This window comes from Protomyctophum parallelum (assembly GCF_964188405.1).
Source record: "Protomyctophum parallelum genome assembly, chromosome: 1".
Lineage (NCBI taxonomy): Eukaryota > Metazoa > Chordata > Actinopteri > Myctophiformes > Myctophidae > Protomyctophum > Protomyctophum parallelum.
Genome location: NC_139697.1, coordinates 94216311 through 94235708, shown reverse-complemented (window position 1 = coordinate 94235708; position 19398 = coordinate 94216311). Strand labels below are relative to the sequence as shown.

Here is a 19398-nt window from a genome sequence, read left to right as displayed (position 1 = left end):
CAGAAAACTGTCAGCATTTAGAAGACATTTTTTAAATGTTGACGTCAGGCCTAAATGGGTTAACACTCCGTTAAAGACTTCAACAGCCACCTCACAACTTGACACCCCCTGGTGGGGGAGACGCCCTGGTGGGGGAGACGCCCTGTTGGGGTAGACGCTCCATTTCTCTTAAATTTGCAATAACACAAAATAGAAATGCTCTGTTGTCCAAAAATCCTATATTCAAAATGTTTATATACATTCTCATTTCTCATCAGTTATGGTGGTCCTTGTAATTCAATAAATAAATAAATGAACTTTTAGATTAACCGTTATAATTGTGTGTGTGTGTGTGTGTGTGTGTGTGTGTGTGTGTGTGTGTGTGTGTGTGTGTGTGTGTGTGTGTGTGTGTGTGTGTGTGTGTGTGTGTGTGTGTGTGTGTGTGTGTGTGTGTGTGTGTGTGTGTGTGTGTGCGCGCGCAGGAAGAAGTTTAAGACTCGGTCGGGTGACACGGTGCGGTTGAGGGACCTGCTGGACGAAGGCCTGAAGCGATCCATGGACAAACTGCAGGACAAAGAACGAGACAAGGTCAGTGGGCATTTCAAGGACCCCCAGTGTGACTAGCAGTAGACCACGCAGTGGACCCCCGTTTGACAGCATTTTCTTATCCCCGGGACCCTATACCGTTAAAAATAAAATCCCCCAGTGTTCATTTAACTCAGAGTCGGTACAAATAGAGACCGAAAGACCGGTTTAGAGTGAGAGACAGACATGTGTGCACTGTGCAGACAGACAGACAGACCGACAGACAGGGTTTGCAGACAGACATACAGACAGACCTTAGACATGATGAATTGGAGAGGTGTGTGTGAACGGGTTGGGAGTCACTGCGCTCTGCGTCGTACTTCACTACAACAGTTTACCATTTGCTGTCCTAAATTCTTTAGGACAGCAAATTTAATGTCCATGTCCTCACAAATGTGTTGTGGCTTTATTATTGAGATCCCGTTTCAGCTGTTGGCCATCGTGTCTCCCTCAGGGATTCTCTGTTTCAGCTGTTGGCCATCGGGTCGTCTCCCTCAGGGATTCTCTGTTTCAGCTGTTGGCCATCGGGTCGTCTCCCTCAGGGATTCTCTGTTTCAGCTGTTGGCCATCGGGTCGTCTCCCTCAGGGATTCTCTGTTTCAGCTGTTGGCCATCGTGTCTCCCTCAGGGATTCTCTGTTTCAGCTGTTGGCCATCGCGTCTCCCTCAGGGATTCTCTGTTTCAGCTGTTGGCCATCGCGTCTCCCTCAGGGATTCTCTGTTTCAGCTGTTGGCCATCACGTCTCCCTCAGGGATTCTCTGTTTCAGCTGTTGGCCATCACGTCTCCCTCAGGGATTCTCTGTTTCAGCTGTTGGCCATCACGTCTCCCTCAGGGATTCTCTGTTTCAGCTGTTGGCCATCACGTCTCCCTCAGGGATTCTCTGTTTCAGCTGTTGGCCATCGCGTCGTCTCCCTCAGGGATTCTCTGTTTCAGCTGTTGGCCATCGCGTCTCCCTCAGGGATTCTCTGTTTCAGCTGTTGGCCATCGCGTCTCCCTCAGGGATTCTCTGGTTCAGCTGTTGGCCATCACGTCTCCCTCAGGGATTCTCTGTTTCAGCTGTTGGCCATCACGTCTCCCTCAGGGATTCTCTGTTTCAGCTGTTGGCCATCACGTCTCCCTCAGGGATTCTCTGTTTCAGCTGTTGGCCATCGTGTCTCCCTCAGGGATTCTCTGTTTCAGCTGTTGGCCATCGCGTCTCCCTCAGGGATTCTCTGTTTCAGCTGTTGGCCATCGCGTCTCCCTCAGGGATTCTCTGTTTCAGCTGTTGGCCATCACGTCTCCCTCAGGGATTCTCTGTTTCAGCTGTTGGCCATCGCGTCTCCCTCAGGGATTCTCTGTTTCAGCTGTTGGCCATCGCGTCTCCCTCAGGGATTCTCTGTTTCAGCTGTTGGCCATCGGGTCGTCTCCCTCAGGGATTCTCTGTTTCAGCTGTTGGCCATCACGTCTCCCTCAGGGATTCTCTGTTTCAGCTGTTGGCCATCGCGTCTCCCTCAGGGATTCTCTGTTTCAGCTGTTGGCCATCCCGTCGTCTCCCTCAGGGATTCTCAACCTTGTAACATTTCAAGGACCCCGAATTTGATGCAGTTGCTGTTGGGCATGTATCTACTTGGACGTACAAGAGTTTATTTATTTATTTCATAAAGTGTTTTGTCTGGGTTTTGTAAATATCGAACCACTGATTTGGAACAGTCCTTTTTGACACGTACAGATAGTGAGTATATCGCTAGAAGGATGCTGAGGTTGGAACTGCCAGGCAGGAGGCCTATAGACTTAGAGGAAGACCAAAGAGAAGATTTATGGATGTAGTGAAAGAGGACTTGGAAGATAGTTGGTGTGAGAGAAGAGGAGCTAGAGGACAGGGTGAGATGGAGGCAGATGATTTGCTGTGGCGAGCCCTGGAGGGAAAATAAGAGTCCAAGCGCGTCTGCCATCCCTCTCTCTCTCTCTCTCTCTCTCCCTGTAGCCGGTTGATTGGCACGCGGCACCACATGTACAGTACAACAGGTGTTAGGCTCTGGACCCATGCCTGCAGCTCAGTCTGTAGTCCGCCCCATCGCTCACGGAGACCCACGTTTGACTTTGAAAACAGCAGTTTTGCAGACACACCGCTGTGCCTGTCAGCCAGTCAGAAAAATAAAAGGGAAGAAATTCACGCCCGACATTCAGCCTGAAATTTAATTTCGTTTCACTTCATCAGTCGGACTGAAAGCCCTTCCCACGGCAGCAGTTTCTGGGATGGGCGTGGGTTCATACCAACCAATAAAAATAGTAGGAAAGCAGATGACGTTGTCGTCGTCAATCATGTCGCTATATGGCTAACCCGGTTGCTATTAAACCAACAGACAATTTACAATTTACAATTTAGGCATTTAGCAGACGCTCTTAATCCAGAGCGACTTACATTTAAGCAAGAACAAAAGCATGGGAATACATCACATAAAAGCATTTATCATGAAACATGCGTAAGCTAAGAAGGTAACAGTGGAATATCTATATGATGAAACTATACATACACTATACATAATAAACTATACATATTCACTACTATGCTATACATATGTACTATGGCGTGCTATGACTATATACAATACAATTATAGTGCGGTCTACATAACATGCTATAAGTCTGTGTCAAATGCTATCTAAGCCAACAGAAATGCTATCTAAGGGGTTAGGGTAAGTGCTATGGGCCATGATGGAGTCTGAAAAGGTGGGTTTTCAGGCTACGGCGGAAGATTGGGAGTGATGCTGCAGTTCTGACTGCAATGGGAAGTGCATTCCACAGTTTTGGAGCCAGAAGGGAGAAGAGTTTGGGACGTGTGGAGCGTTGTCCCGGCGTTTTTAGTGAGGGTACTTCCAGTTTCCCTGCGTTGGCTGATCTGAGTGCGCGGGAGGGTTTGTAGGGTTCAATCATACTTGTAAGATATGGGGGAGCCATACCTTTGGTTGCTTTGAATGCCAGCATCAGAGTTTTGTATTCTGTGCGGGCAGCGACCGGGAGCCAGTGGAGGGAGCGGAGCAGGGGGGAGACATGTGAGAATTTTGGCTGGTTGAAGACCAAGCGAGCTGCTGCATTTTGGATCAGCTGGAGAGGCTTAAGTGCACATGCTGGTAGGCCAGTAAGGAGGGAGTTACAATAGTCGAGTTTTGACAAGACTGTTGTCTGGATTAGGAGCTGGGCTGATTCCTGGGTGAGGAACGGTCTAATTCGTCGTATGTTATAGAGTGTGAACCTACATGATCGAGTGACAGCTGTGATGTGAGCTTTGAACGAGAGCTGACTGTCCAGCCACTGTGATATGTCAGCCAGGCATGCAGTGATGCGCTCTTCCACCTGAGTGGCAGAGGGGGGGAAGGATAGGAACAGTTGTGTGTCATCGGCGTAGCAGTGATAGGATATATTGTGAGCAGAGATGATAGTGCCAAGGGATTTAGTGTACAGTGAGAAAAGGAGGGGACCAAGTACAGATCCCTGTGGGACCCCAACAGACACAGTCAATGAGCGCTACTAGAATGTTAACCAAAAACTATAAAATATGTCGGTTGCTGACGTTCATGAAACCTGTCGTTTATGTAAAGAAACTATTTATCATAGGTCGATCTCATCGTCGTATTTGTTGAACGTCCTCTTTCCTTGCTGTGTCTGGGTGATTGTAGTTTTGTGTTTTGTTCTAGTGTTTTATTGCTTCTCTGTCTTCTGTTCCGTTGTTGTTCATGTTCTGTACAGGACGGAAAATATTCATCGACTGCCTTTTTTTTCCACTGTCAAACGCAATAAAAACTAAGCCATGATGACTAAAACCATGGACTAATTTACTGTCAATTTCATCAAAAATTTAAAACTAAGACTAAAATGTTACGGCGTGACTGGTGGAGAAGAGATTATTTTATGTTTGGTTGAGCTCGGGTGTTGCACTCCCGATCTACAAGCTCAGATCAGCCAACGCAGGGAAGCTGTAGGTACTGTACCTTCACTAAAAACGCCGGGACAACGCTCCACACGTCCCAAACTCTTCTCCCTTCTGGCTCCAGAACTTGGAATGTCTTTAGCATAATATGATTCTTGATGTATTTGATGTATTTTGTTCCTGCTTACTGTAAATCGCTCCGGATTAAGAGCTAAGAGTCTGCTAATTGCCTGAATTGTAAATTGTTGTGAGCTTGTAGATGGCTATTTTCAGCATGCAACCAAGTGTAAAAATCTGCCATTACAATTCCATCAAGGCCCACCCAAAATGCGTTTCAGCCAACTGTAGATTGCCTGTAAGTGTCTGCAGTAGAGATAGCCTGCACCTTTCACCACAGCCTAGAGGTAGACTGTATGACCAAATACCAACCACTTCTACATACCTTCTCAGAGCTGGGCCATAGGTGCAGACTATTGGTCTATTTATTTGGCAGCCTAGGGCATTCTACCCACAGACTGGTTGTTGGATGGTTCCAACAACCTGGGTTCTCAACCTTTTTGGCTGGTGACTCCCCCCCGGAAATGCTTTGGCTATGTCTCGCGACTCCCGCCCTTCCCCCCTCAATACAAGTTGACGTCTACAATAACCTTCATAATGGAGAAAATACATTGTGAATAAATTCTGAAACCAGATAATCGTTAAGGAAAGTTTATGCATAATACTATGCGTACCATGTAAACTCTTAATGTCCATGTTCCAGCCATTCATTTTGTGCATAATTAATGCATCTATAATATTTGTGTGGACATAAATACATGGTTAAAATGGGTGCGTGTGTCCAGGTGTTGACTCCCGAGGAGCTGACCAGGGCGCAGCGCTCCGTGGCGTTCGGTTGCATCAAGTACGCCGACCTGTCCCACAACCGCATCAACGATTACGTCTTCTCCTTCGACAAGATGCTGGACGACCGAGGAAACACGGCCGCGTACCTGCTGTACGCCCTGACGAGGATCAGGTGAGAACGCACGCCCCGACACACACACACACACACACACACAGGGCCGGATCGAGGAAACACAGCCACGTATTTGTTGAGTTTTTATTACACAATAGGTCTAGCTACTTACTTTGACCTTTTTGAATCCTCTACCTGACAAATTAAAGTATTAATAAAAAATAACGGGGGAAAAAACACTAAGCATCTCACTTTTTGCCGTTGGGTTGTGTCGTAGATTATTTTAGAACTCACATCAGAGTCATTAAGAAATACACAGGGCACAGAGTGGACTGAAACAATGACAATTTATTATTATTATTATTATTATTTATTTATTAACGGCTGGTCTGTACCAGCTGAGGGAGGAAGCAATAATGCAAGCCTCCCGAACATTTTACATTTCTCTCTCTTATACACAATGAGAGCAGAGAATACATTGGTCAGTAGATGTCAGACATGGTCAGACATGGGCCTCCTGTAAGAATAGGTCCTTTGACAGACAACCAACAGGTGGATAGTATTCTCATCTTAAAACTTCTCTTACAGTTGCCAGTTTGAAACATCGGTAATAAGTGGTCTAGGACTCTCCAAAATGGAGACATTGATATCCAAACTCTTGGCATCGTTCAGACACTCTGTAATTGTGAAAATGTTTCTAACTTGTAGGTCCATCGCCCGCCTGGCCAACCTGGACGAGGCCACCCTGAAGAGGGCAGCAGAGAGCACAGAGATCCTGCTGGACCACGACAAGGAGTGGAAGCTGGGCAAGTGCATCCTGCGCTTCCCCGAGATCCTCCACAAGATCCTCGATGACCTCCTGCTCCACACGCTCTGCGACTACCTGTACGAGCTGGCCACCACCTTCACCGAGTTCTACGACACCTGCTACTGCGTGGAGAAGGACCGGCAGACCGGTAAGGAACCGCGCTTATTGTAGCCTAACGAGTTCTACGACACCTGCTACTGCGTGGAGAAGGACCGGCAGACCGGTAAGGAACCGCGCTTATTGTAGCCTAACGAGTTCTACGACACCTGCTACTGTGTGGAGAAGGACCGGCAGACCGGTAAGGAACCGCGCTTATTGTAGCCTAACGAGTTCTACGACACCTGCTACTTTGTGGAGAAGGACCGGCAGATCGGTAAGGAACCGCGCTTATTGTAGCCTAACGAGTTCTATGACACCTGCTACTGCGTGGAGAAGGACCGGCAGACCGGTAAGGAACCGCGCTTATTGTAGCCTAACGAGTTCTATGACACCTGCTGCTGAGTGGAGAAGGACCGGCAGACCGGTAAGGAACCGCGCTTATTGTAGCCTAACGAGTTCTACGACACCTGCTGCTGCGTGGAGAAGGACCGGCAGATCGGTAAGGAACCGCGCTTATTGTATTCTAGCCTGTCGGCAATTTCATCGCCTAATCAAAATTATTTGCGATGACGGTAACATTTTTGTCATAATCGGCAGTCATTTCCATGTTGATAAATGTCCATACATTTTCAAAATGTTTTCAAAAATAGCAGATGTACAAGTAGTAGGCCTACTTGTAGATCAACTATTTCCGCTACATTTTATGGAAAGAGAAAAATATACAAAATATATATTAAATGGTAAATGGTGCATTTATATAGCGCCTTTATCCAAGGCGCTTTACACAGATTGTGCATTACATTCACCCATTCACACACACACGCACACACACACACACACATTCACAGATGACAGAGGAAACCGTGCAAGGCACCAACCTGCACATCGGGAGCAATTAGGGCTTCAGTGTCTCACTCAAGGACACTTCGACAACTCTGAGCCACCACTGCTGGTCAAATGTGACAGTTAAATGTGTATATTTTAGTCATATCTGCCCTGTGCAATTTGTGATTGCAAAGCCTAAAAGTCAAACAGATATACAAATGATTAACGTTCCTATGTTCAATGCCAAAAAAACCCCCCCACATTAAATCGTTAATCACAATTTATCATCGTAAACCAAGACGCATGCGACCCCAGAGGCTGATGAGTTCCCACATTGCTTCTAGTGTGTTGTATAAGTCTTGATACAGTCAATTATTTGCATTGAAAAATGATACACAACGGGTCGTTTCGGGGAAGCAATCTGATTGGTTGAAACAGCTTTCTAGCCGTGCTTAAACCACGATATAGGAACACCTAATCAAAACAAAGATATCAGCTGTGCTGCTCTCCCAGATCGCAGCCGAATGTGTTGCTAGGCTAGCTAGTTTCTTGGGACATTTGGGGTCGTAGTCTGTCATTACAAAAAATATGATTTTCTTTTAGCGAACCTGAGCCCGATTCTTAAAAAAAAAATGCTTCTAAATCCTAAACGTTTTCAGAAAAACCTGTTTCTATGTCAGTGGTGCTCAGCCTTTTTCATGTCAAGGACCACCAGAATGATCTGTATTTGGCCGCGGATCCCCATCTGAAAATATGTTTACCAGGGACACCCCTAGAAACAAAGATTTGAGTTAAAAATGTTAACTGTGAAGATTTGCGACACATTTTCACGATTTTTCTAAAATAGCAGATCTACAAGCTTGTAGCGCGGCACTTGGTGCCACGCTATGAGCTTGTAGATCTGCTATTTTTCAATGGCTAAAGCTAATGCTTAAAACACCAAAAGGGGGGGCGCGGGCGGCTGGCGTAGCTGTCTGGGCACCTTGGCTAGGAATCCAGTCTGGCAGTGTGCCGCGGGTTCGACTCCCGATCCCCACGGCCCTCACTGCGTGTGTGTGTGTGTGTGTGTGTGTGTCCCATCTCTCTCCCCATTTCCTGTCAGCCTACTTTCATCTATCCCTCTATCAATAAAAAAGGGTTAGGGTTAAAACACCAAAACGGGTTTCCGTCCTGAATTACACTACAGGTTGTTCTTTATCGTCATTTAGGCCTGAAGTCAAAATTAAAAAAGTGTCTTCTGAATTCTGACCTCATGTTTCTGTATCAGTACTTACTTACTTACTTACTGCCCTTTACGCCGGCTGGCATGTAGGGCAGCAACAAAGGATCTCCACTCCTGGGCCAGCGTCTTTATAGATCCCCAGGTGTGATGCAGGGTCTTCAACTCTCCCTCCACTGTCCTACGCCAGGTGTTCTTGGGTCGGCCTCTTTTGCGTTTGCCCTCTGGTGTCCAGTGAAGTGCAGTTCTGGTGATGTTGCCTTGTTCTCTACGTATTACATGCCCAATCCATTTCCACCGCCTTCTCATAAGGATGGTATCCATGTTTTGTACACAGATCAAGAAGATGTTGGTTGGAGATGGTTTTGGGCCAGAATATTCGCTGGACTTTCCATAAGCTTTTGGTGTGGAAGGTTGACAGTTTGTGGAGATCATTTTCTGTCGTTCTCCAACATTCAGAACCGTATAGCAGGGTAGACAGGACACAGCTCTGGTACAGTCAAAGTTTGGTGTTGGTGCTGTACTGGGCCGACTTCCAGACGTTGTTAAGCCTCTGTAAGGTGTTTCTGGCCTTGCTGATCCCGCTTGTGATGTCGCTACCTGTGCCTCCATCGTGACTTACTACGCTGCCTAAGTAGGTGAAATGTTCTGTTGTGGGTAGGTTTATTCCTTCTATGTGTACTGGTGTGGGGTTTGGGATGTTGAGCACCATCAGTTCTGTCTTCTTCTGGTTGATCTTCAGACCTATTTGCTTTGCAAAAATGTTCAGACGACTTGTTTTCTCTTGCAACTGTTGGTGTGTGTGGGAGAACAGAGCCAAGTCATCTGCAAAGTCGAGATCTTCCAATTGTGAGAAGAGGGTCCATCTGATGCATCTTGGTATGTCTTCGGTGGTTCTTCTCATCACCCAGTCTATGACCAGGTTGAAGAGCAGTGCAGACATAACGCAACCTTGCCTCACTCCTGTTTTGACTGCGAAACTGTGTTGACTATTTCCAATTTGGCATGTGAAGTTGTTATAGAAGCTTTTGATGATAAGGACAAGTTGGTTCGGTATCCCGTATGCACGTAGTATTCTCCACAAGCTGTCTCTGTGAATGCTATCGAAAGCCTTCTCGAAATCCACAAAGTTGATATACAGTTGCCTCTGCCACTCTGTACACTGCTCTATGATGTTACGTAGGGTGAATATATGGTCAATACATCCCCTACCTTTTCGGAACCCTGCTTGTTCCTCTCTAAGTTTTTTGTCGATTGCATCAGATAGTCTTTGAACAATAATCTTGGCAAGGATTTTGCTGGGGATAGACAAAAGGGTGATGCCACGCCAGTTGTTGCAGTTGCTGAGGGCACCTTTCTTTGGGATCTTCACGATTTCACCTTTTGTCCAGTCGTCCGGTACCTTCTTCCTTTCCCATATGGCTCTGAAGAGTGGTTTTAGCACTTTAGCCGCCAGCTCTGGGTCTCCTTTGAACAGCTCTGCATTTAGGCTGTCCTGCCCGGGAGCTTTCCCATTCTTGAGGGATTTGATGGAGGACATGATTTCTTCCATCTCTGGTGGTTCAATCTCAACATCAAGGTCGACCTCTGCTTCCTGTATATCAGCCTCTAAAGTTGGAGGTGGTCTGTTGAGGATTTCGCTGAAGTGTTCTGCCCATCTATTTTCGATATCTGCTTCAGATGTGAGGAGTCTTCCATTTTTGTCTGTGATTGGCCCGTTGGTGTTTCGGCGGTACTTTCCACATATAGTGTTGGTGATCCTGTATACAGTCCCCTGTTCCCCTCTTTTGGCTGCATCTTCTGCCTGCTTCACGAGGTCCTCCATGTAGGCCCTCTTATCTGCTCTAATCATCTTTTTTACTTTTCGCTCAGCTTCTTCTTCTGTATCAGTGGTGCTCAATATTTCATGCCAAAAATTATATGTAATTGGCCGCCGACCCCCATCTGAAAATATGTTGTACCAGGGACCTCCCCAGAAGCAAAGATTTAAGTTAAAATGTTCACTCTGTAATAATATATATTCAAAGATTTTAGGCACATTTTCACGATTAAAAAAAATAGCAGACCTACAAGTGCTATTTTTCAATAGCTAAAGTATAACATAATGCTTTAAAACCAGGGGGCAGTCAGACAGATATTTTGTGAAGCCACTAAGGAAATCGGGACTTCCTGAAAGTTCATATTGATAAACAAAGTATATCACAGCCCCAGCATGTAGACCATCACTGTAATAGCACCATACGAGGGAAATCAAAATAGGTGAGACGGACACAGACAGCTCATGTTCACAGCTCCACACAGGACACTGTCCTCACAGCAAGTGAGGCTTTTTATTGATTATTAGACACACCCATAATCACACCACACCCACTCGCAGGTGGCACTGATCAGTGTTCAATTCCTCATTAACAAGCACCAAAATAATAAGTTTGCCTCTATATATATAGGTTACAATTAAGAGCATATCTTAACACCCCCACTATGGTCTTAGATTGTCACCTTACTTTTCTTTTTTTTTTTTTTTTTTTTTTTTTTTCAGTTTCACTTTCCAAACATAAAGTCAGCAAACTTAATCAACTTAAATTTTGTAGCAGGTTTAGTCATAACATCTGCTACATTTTCATCAGTTGGACAATAATGCAACACCACATTACCATCAGACACATGTGATCTAATAAAGTGGTATTTTGTGTCTATGTGCTTACATCTTTGTCGGCTTACAGGATTTTTTGCCAAAGCAATTGTTCCCTGGTTGTCCTCATAAACCATAGATGTACCATAATCATATTTGTCAAGATCTTTCAATAGCAATTTCAGATATAGGCACTCTTGGATTGTTGCGGCTAGTGCCATATATTCTGCTTCACAAGTGGACAGTGCGACAGTGGGCTGCTTTTTGGTTTTCCAAGAAACCAGACTGCCATTTTTGGATAGGCCAATACAATAACCAGTAGTACTTCGTCTGTCATGATCAGCCGCCCAGTCTGAATCACTGTACGCTTGAATAACTAGTGTTTCACACTTTCTGTAACACAATTCTTTGTCAACTGTACCTTTAAGATACCTCAGAACATGTTTTACTGTTACCCATTGCTCATCAGTTGGCTCTGCAAAGTATTGGGACAGTTTACTTACGATGTAACTTAGATCAGGTCTTGTACAAACGGTCAAATAAATGAGGCTACCGACTGCCTCTCTGTATAATCTGACATCAGCCATCATGTCAGTATTATCAGTATAGTTTAGTTTTTGTTCACTAGGTGTTGACCTGGGTTTGCACTCTTGCATGTCAAACCTTTCTATAATTTTTTCCACATACTTTGCTTGAGACATTTTTACACAGTCATCAATCTGGTTAAAATCAATGCCTAGAAAATGTCTAAGTCTGCCCAAATCCTTCATTTTGAACCTTGATGCAAGCTTGTTCTTTACATCCCTCAGAACATTGTCATCACTTGCAGCAATGATCAAGTCATCAACCCATATTACCATTAACACCTTTTCATTTTCAGTTTCTCTGGTGTACACACAATGATCGGCTTGATTTTGTACAAAATGAATTTGGGTCAGGTATTCATGTAAAACCTTATTCCAATTCCTGCCAGATTGTTTTAGCCCATACAATGATCTTTCTAGTCTACAAACTAATTTTTCATTGTTGTTGGGTTGGACCTCATAACCCTCTGGTTGCTCCATATAGATTTCACAGTCTATAGGTGCATTCAAGTAAGCAGTTTTGACATCCATTTGGTGCAGAATCAGGTTTTCCTGTGCTGCTTTCTGCATCAACACTCGGACACTTGTCAAATTAGCTGTAGGAGAAAACGTCTCCTCATAGTCAACTCCCATCTTTTGACTGTATCCCTTAGCCACATATCTGGCCTTGTACTTTTCAGACCCATCAATGTTCTGCTTGATTGCATAGACCCATCTACCCCCCACTGCTTTCTTACCCTGAGGTAAATTGGTTAAGGTAAATGTGTTATTCTCTTTAAGTGATTGCATTTCCTCATCCATCGCATGGACCCACTCTTTTGACTTGTCTGAGCTTAAGGCTCCTTTTAAAGTTACAGGTATGTTACATGTCACTCTATAACAGTAATCTATGTTACTCTGGACCTGGTCACTTTCCTCACCAGATGTATAATCAGAAACAGAGTCACAAACATAGTCACGTAGGTAGCCTGGCTTTCTTCTTATTCTAGATGGATATTTCTTTGGCTCAGGTAATTCAACTGCCTGTGGTTGGATACCCCCCTCAGCCCCATTAACTGGAACTGCAACAAGTGGACCTGGGCCTTGCCTAGTAGTTCCACTGGCCCTGGATTCCACCATCAGGTCATCATCATCATCAATAGGTGCACTCTTAGTCTGAGTCTGTTGCTCTACACCAGTTTTAGAAACAAACTTTACTAATCTGTTCCTTTGCACTTTTCTGCTGTCAGGAAAATAGACAATGTATGCTGGACTGGTTTTGTCATACCCAATAAACACACACTTTTCACACCTTGGATCAAGTTTTCTTTTGTCCTGAATATAAGCAAAACACTCTGATCCAAACTTTTGCATTCTGGACAGGTTGGGCTGTCTCCCTGTCAGTGCTTGTACTGGGGTCTGCTTTGTGCGTTTATTAAAACACCTGTTCCTGATAACAGCCGCTGTCTGTACAGCATAAGGCCACAAACCTTTTGGTAGCCCACTCTCAATTAACATGCATCGTGCCATATCAAACAATGTGCGCCAATTTCGCTCAGCTGTTCCATTTTGATGTGGAGAATACGGTGCCGAGGTCTCGTGTTTGATGCAATTCTTAACCATTAAAGATTTGAAAACCTTTGAAGTGTATTCAGTACCATTATCAGATCTTAAACGTTTAATTTTCCCATAAGGGGCTGTGTCAGCAAGAAACTTCTCAGTGCCTTGCACTGTGTCACTCTTATTCTTGAGAAAATACACAAACACTGCACTGGAAAAGTCGTCAGTAAATGACAGTGCATACTTGTACCCCTCTCTAGACTCTGGGTGTAGAGGGCCTGCCAGATCAGTGTGCACCAGCTCTAATGGTGCGGTAGCCCTCACATCAGGCGCTCTACTCCTGGTTTGAACAAACTTGCCCTGAGTACACACTTCACATTGTGGAGGTTTGTTAGCTTTACCTTTAATTTCCATACCTTCCACGACATGTGGTAAGCTCTGAACATCATCATAGTTACAATGCCCTAGTATTTCGTGCCAAGTTTGCAAATCAAAACACCCTTTAACTTGGTCATCACATTTCACATCATCTTTTACAGTGTGCAAATAGTAGAGTCTATCGTGCACGTGAATGGGGAATTTCGTACCGTCTGTGTGTATCAGGACGTTCTTCCCCTCCTTGAAGATCACCGTCGCTCCGCTGGCAGTCGCCGATTTCACTGAGAGAATGTCTTGTGGGTAAGAGGGAATGTACAACGCCCGTTTCAGCGTCGTCTTGAGATGGCGCCCACGGCTGTCCATCAGAGATACCACTGCATCCCCTCGGCGCTCTGCTACGCCTTTGCATCTTGTACCATCAGCCAGCTCAACACAGTGCGACTCAGGCTGGAAGTTTTCGTCAAATCGCTTGAACTTGTCAAGGTCTGTCACAATGTGCGTGGTTGCCCCGCAGTCGACCATCAGGCCCCTCGCGTCGACACCCCGGCTTGGCTGGAACTCCGCTGCAGTCCCTTCTCGCACATGGAACGCGTACTCGTCCTCCTCGTCACCGGTCGCCTCCTCCGAAACCTGCCGTGCGTCGTCTCGGCGCTGTCTCCTGCAGGTCGTGTCTTGGTGGGTGGTGCTCCTGCAGTATTTACACCACAGTTTGCGTCGGCACGTACGGGCCATGTGCCCCTTCAGGCCGCACCTGTAGCACACCACATCTGCTGCTGTCCGTTCACCTGGACCTGCTGCTCCTCTCCCTCTCGATGGTCGCTGTTGCGCCCGCGCCGCCATCACGTTGTCCTCGGCGTCTGGGGTGCGCATCGTCTCCGTGTCCTCGTAGCTCCTTAATTTCGTCTTGAATTCAGTAAATGGTAATGGCTCATCTGCTTGAGAGACATGAATGGCAAATGGCTTAAACGACTCGGGGAGCCCCTTCAAAACCATTGCAACTAGCAACGCATCACTTAAAGTCTCTCCGGCGTTTCTCAACGCCGTAATGGCGGTCTCTGCGCGAATCACATAGTCTGTCACACTCTCGTCACTTTGCTTGAGCAGCGAGGTAAGTTGGGTGTAAAGGCTGATAACCCTCGGCTTTCCTTTACCCGCATAATAGTCAGTCAGGATTCCCAGCGCTTTCCGCCCGTCGTCCGGTGCTTCTCTCATCACCAGCGACACACTTTTATCATCCAGGAGCTGAATTAACTCTGCATACGCTTCCGCGTTTTTCGTCTCGTCTTGCCTCCGAGCTGCTTCTGCTCCGTCGTCGGCGTCATCTATCTCGGGCTCTGCTGAAATTGTCTCTTTCAGCCCTTTCAAACAAAGGTAGGCCAAGAACCTCGTCAACCATAATTCCCAATGGTCTTCATCCCCGTCAAACAACAGTCGCGACCAACGGCTACTTGCCTCTGTTGTTCTTTTCATGATGCTATGACCCGACGTGTAAAACACGTACCAGTCGAGTGAATGGCCTACTAAACTGCTGGGCCTGGGCCCATAACCTGATAAACAAAGTATATCACAGCCCCAGCATGTAGACCATCACTGTAATAGCACCATACGAGGGAAATCAAAATAGGTGAGACGGACACAGACAGCTCATGTTCACAGCTCCACACAGGACACTGTCCTCACAGCAAGTGAGGCTTTTTATTGATTATTAGACACACCCATAATCACACCACACCCACTCGCAGGTGGCACTGATCAGTGTTCAATTCCTCATTAACAAGCACCAAAATAATAAGTTTGCCTCTATATATATAGGTTACAATTAAGAGCATATCTTAACACATATAATGGCCTGTTGTGGCGCTGTCATTGGGCCCAAAAAAACCCATAGCTCCATAGATAGAGGTCCATGTATTTGGGCCCAACTTCACTTAGACTGTATTACCTTAATAAACATGGTCATGAATACTTTCTGCTTCTAGTCACTAGTTTAAAGTATCATTTCTCATGTCATAATATTCTTTTTGGAAAATTATGGTCCCATTTATTAAAAAAATGACCATAAAGTTGCGTATGTTCTGAAGGGCGTGGCTACCGTTAACATCTATGATCGGGAAGCACCACCCGCTCGAGTCAAAATTAAAAACCAACGAAGAAGAAGGGGGGAAGTCCCGCCTCGTTGTCTGGGCCAGCCAATGGCCAGCTGGGCCCAAACGGATCTAGAAAGATGGCGATTTACAATACAAGGACTGACGGGCTTCATCTTACGCCCATATCGGACCCGGAGAACGCTTTGTCCATATTGTTTTACAGTCTGTGTTTAAAACACCAAAAGGGGTTCCCGCCCCAAAATGGTTTCATGACTATAAAGAACACCCTCTCGTCTAATATTGCTTATATATAACTTGTGAATTGTATTTGTTAAAACGGTGAAAGAGGAGTTTAATTACTTAACACTGCATTCTATATCGCTACGCCTTCATCTACGGTATCGACAAACGTGTGGAATCTCTGTTACTTAGGTTACTTAGTAGTAATATTTGACCAGGAGTATTTTGTCCACCACTGACTAACATGGAGTTGAATGGAGGGGGGCGTGTCTGATCAAATGTATAAATATTAAAAGATAACAATGTTCTGGGGCTTCACACAGAGGCCCATGTTAGGTTTATCTGCAGTTAAATTACTCACAAATCTTATCATCCATAAATTAACGCACACGCCCCCCCCCCCCTCTTAACGCTCTTTAACGACATCATTTCTATTGGCTTTCTCTTGCTGTGATGTCGATGGGGGCTGGAGGAGGTGGGGCCTTAAGGTCATTGGTTTAATGGGGTTTAATGGCCTGTTGTTATTGGCTGTTGCTGTGTGATGGAATGCCGTGCAGTGCATGCAATACAGTGTGCCTTGAGTGTGCGCGTGTGCGTGTGTGTGCGTGTGTGTGTGTGTGTGTGTGTGTGTGTGTGTGTGTGTGTGCGCAGTCAGCGATGGAGCCACTCTGCCACAAATTAACATCTTTCATACCAGAAGAACCAAGTTCATTAAAGGGCCACTTCACCCCTTTTGCAACCAGATCTTATTTTAATGATGTTTGGGAGACAAGAAACACTTTCCTGGGGGTTTTTATGCGGGTGATTTGTGTTTTCAGATATTTTAGTATTTCAAAGTGTCCATGGACTCCATGATGTCATGGACACTGCAGGGCTCACTTACTTCCTTACATGTTGTCTCAGCAAGACAGCCCTCCCCCTATCCACAAGGAGGAGCAGTGCACCAAAGCATTATGGGAATTGTAGTCCATGGACACTTTGAAATACAAAAATGTCTAAAAACATAAATTACCTACATTAAAAAAACCCCAGGAAAGTGTTTCTTGTCTCCCAAACATCATTAAAATAAGCAAAAGGGCCGAAGTGGCCCTTTACAGTAAATGCGACACACAACAGAAACATTATCTCTATGTCTCTCTCTCTCTCTCTCTCTCTCTCCCCCCAGGTGAGGTCGTCAAGGTGAACATGTGGAGGATGCTGCTGTGCGAGGCCACGGCAGCGGTCATGGCCAAAGGCTTCCACGTCCTGGGCATCAACCCCGTGCACAGGATGTGATCACTCACGGTGGGGGCGTGGTTGACTCCTCGCCCCCTCCCCCGCCCCCCTCTCGTCGTCTCAGCCCCGCCCCCGCCCAGCACACGTCGGTGGACACGATGCCGATCCCACGTGACGGACACATCGAGCCAAGCGTGTGTTTGAATGCCCCGACGCTCGAGTGGATGGAAGATGTCCATCATATTCATATTTACATGACAAAGAAATAAAAGTCATTTTTTGTTTGAATGACCCAGCCTGGGACGTGTATAGGAGGTCGTTTTCATTTGGCTCCGTTCGAAGTCTCGGCATCAGGTTCTGAACGAAGCAAAAAAAGCACACTCTTTAAACTCTTTCACTGCCGGAGACTTGATATCGCGTCTTTGATCACTTGGTGGTTCCGGGGACCACCAGTGGGGCCTTGACAGGGTTCCATTTGGTCCCCCAGCTGCTAAATGATGGAGAGTTGCTAACCAAATGGGCCCTTATAGATCTTTAACTCTTGAGAGCGTAAAATGAAACCAAATGGACCCTTTGGAATGGAATTGTGGACAAAATCTTGTCCAACGACAACAACATGTTTGTTAGTTTTGGATCTGAGAGGCTAAATGTCGTCAAATGGTGGTCCATGGCTCAAATACCCAATGAAGAATGGGCCTTGATATGAAAAGGGTTCAATATGAAACCGTTTAGCTGAAAACCAACTTTAGGCCCTGTCCCGGTTGCTCGGCAACCCGGTTGCTCAGCACGTCTGGTATGCTCCCAAATACTGTATTAAGGGAATGAGAATCAATGTTTCGACCCTTCCGGGTCTTCATCAGGAATGGAGGTATTTAAATTCCGCTCATGTTGTCCCACCATTGGAGGTTCGGAGCCCGAAGGTTATTTTTTTAAATGTAATTAGAAACGAATGGTTTGGACGTCCGCTCAAAAAATCCCTGCCGAAGTTGGAATCCTAAAAACTATCAAAGGTCCCAGGTTCGATTCCCGACCGGAACATCTCTCAAACCCGAAGTGTGACGAGTCTTTCTAATATCATTTAGTGATTTTAATATCATTAGTGACACAAACAGCTCAGTGTCGTATAATTCAGAATGGCATATACAGCCATGTAGTAATATTTCCTTTTGTTAAATACTTGAACTGTAGTGATATTTTACTAGCCATGGGCTAGTGTTAACCGACCAGGCATGTGTCTTAACCGGCCAGGCATGTGTCTTAACCGGCAACGCATGTCCGCCGGTGCCACAGGTGAGTCCTAACCAGCCACGCATGTGTCGGACTGTTGCAAGTTGGACCAACGTATATGCGCCCCCCTTTAAAGTAAACGATCAAGGAGCATTGTGTGGGTCCGTGCATCGAGCTAAGAGTAAAGTGAAATGGCTCTCTCCTTTCTCTCTCTCTCTCTCTCTCTCCCCTAATCCATTTCTGTTTGTCATGCATTCCCTCCACCCAGTGTGCACCGTGGGGGAAGCTGCTCTCAATAACATCGCCACCCGAGAGGCGACGCAAACAATAACTCCCCTCAAAGCTCAGACGCCTTCATGAAACATTCAGCACAACCTCGGCGAAGTCTTTCTCAGTCTGAAGGACGGAGAGTAAAAAGCTTTTTGATTCACGCTTTATGAAAGAGGAGATTGGGGGGGGGGGGGGGGGGGGGCTGCAGAAACAGAGATTCAATAACAACCAATGAGATTGACTGTCACTCCACGGAGGAGAGGCTGCTTTGACGGTGGGCTCATTATACATTCAGTATTTTCTTTATTTTGTTAATGCCGTCACTGGGGTAGGATAGTATCAGAAAATAGACCTGTTTTAGAAAGTCAATATTCACATTATACAATTTTCAATGTAGGCATTTAGCGGATGCACTTTTTTACAGTGCGACTTAAAGTAATATAAAATATAAAGGTAAACATGGCAGTTGACCATGATGCTGTTACTCAGTATTGCGATGTAACACAACAACAATCAACAATATGACCTGTTATTACATAATGCACAGCTATGTAAGGATACAACATGTGGTCATGGTTGTATTACATTAGGAGTTGATTATTACATTCTTAGCTTTTATTACGTTTAGGGTATTACAATATATACTTTTGAGTTGCTACACAGTAGTGTCTGTACACTGATACAGATGCATTATACTCTGCCTCTCTTTCTGGTGTAGACGGAAGGCAAGACACCTTTAAACTGATAACCTTGATTGAACCAAAATTGACATGAGGTGTTAACCCATTCTGAACGGGCACCCATTTTGGTGTCAGCATCATGTTATGCTTTAGCTATTGAAAAATAGCA

General features: G+C 45.5%; 1 protein-coding gene across 3 annotated transcripts in view; it reads left to right on the top strand.

Annotated features, from left to right (window-relative positions):
- The window catches only part of rars1 (arginyl-tRNA synthetase 1), a 41809-nt gene extending 24415 nt beyond the window's left edge, over positions 1–17394 (top strand). For 2 of the 3 annotated variants that reach the window (XM_083771879.1, XM_083771880.1), the window contains exons 10-13: positions 462–567; positions 5314–5486; positions 6135–6382; positions 17003–17394. In XM_083771879.1, coding sequence (XP_083628005.1) covers positions 462–567; positions 5314–5486; positions 6135–6382; positions 17003–17112 — 637 coding nt within the window. In that variant the 3' untranslated portion in view covers positions 17113–17394. The remainder of the gene's footprint in view (positions 1–461; positions 568–5313; positions 5487–6134; positions 6383–17002) is intronic. The other variant, XM_083771878.1, reaches the window with a different exon arrangement.
- Positions 17395–19398: the final 2004 nt, after the last annotated feature.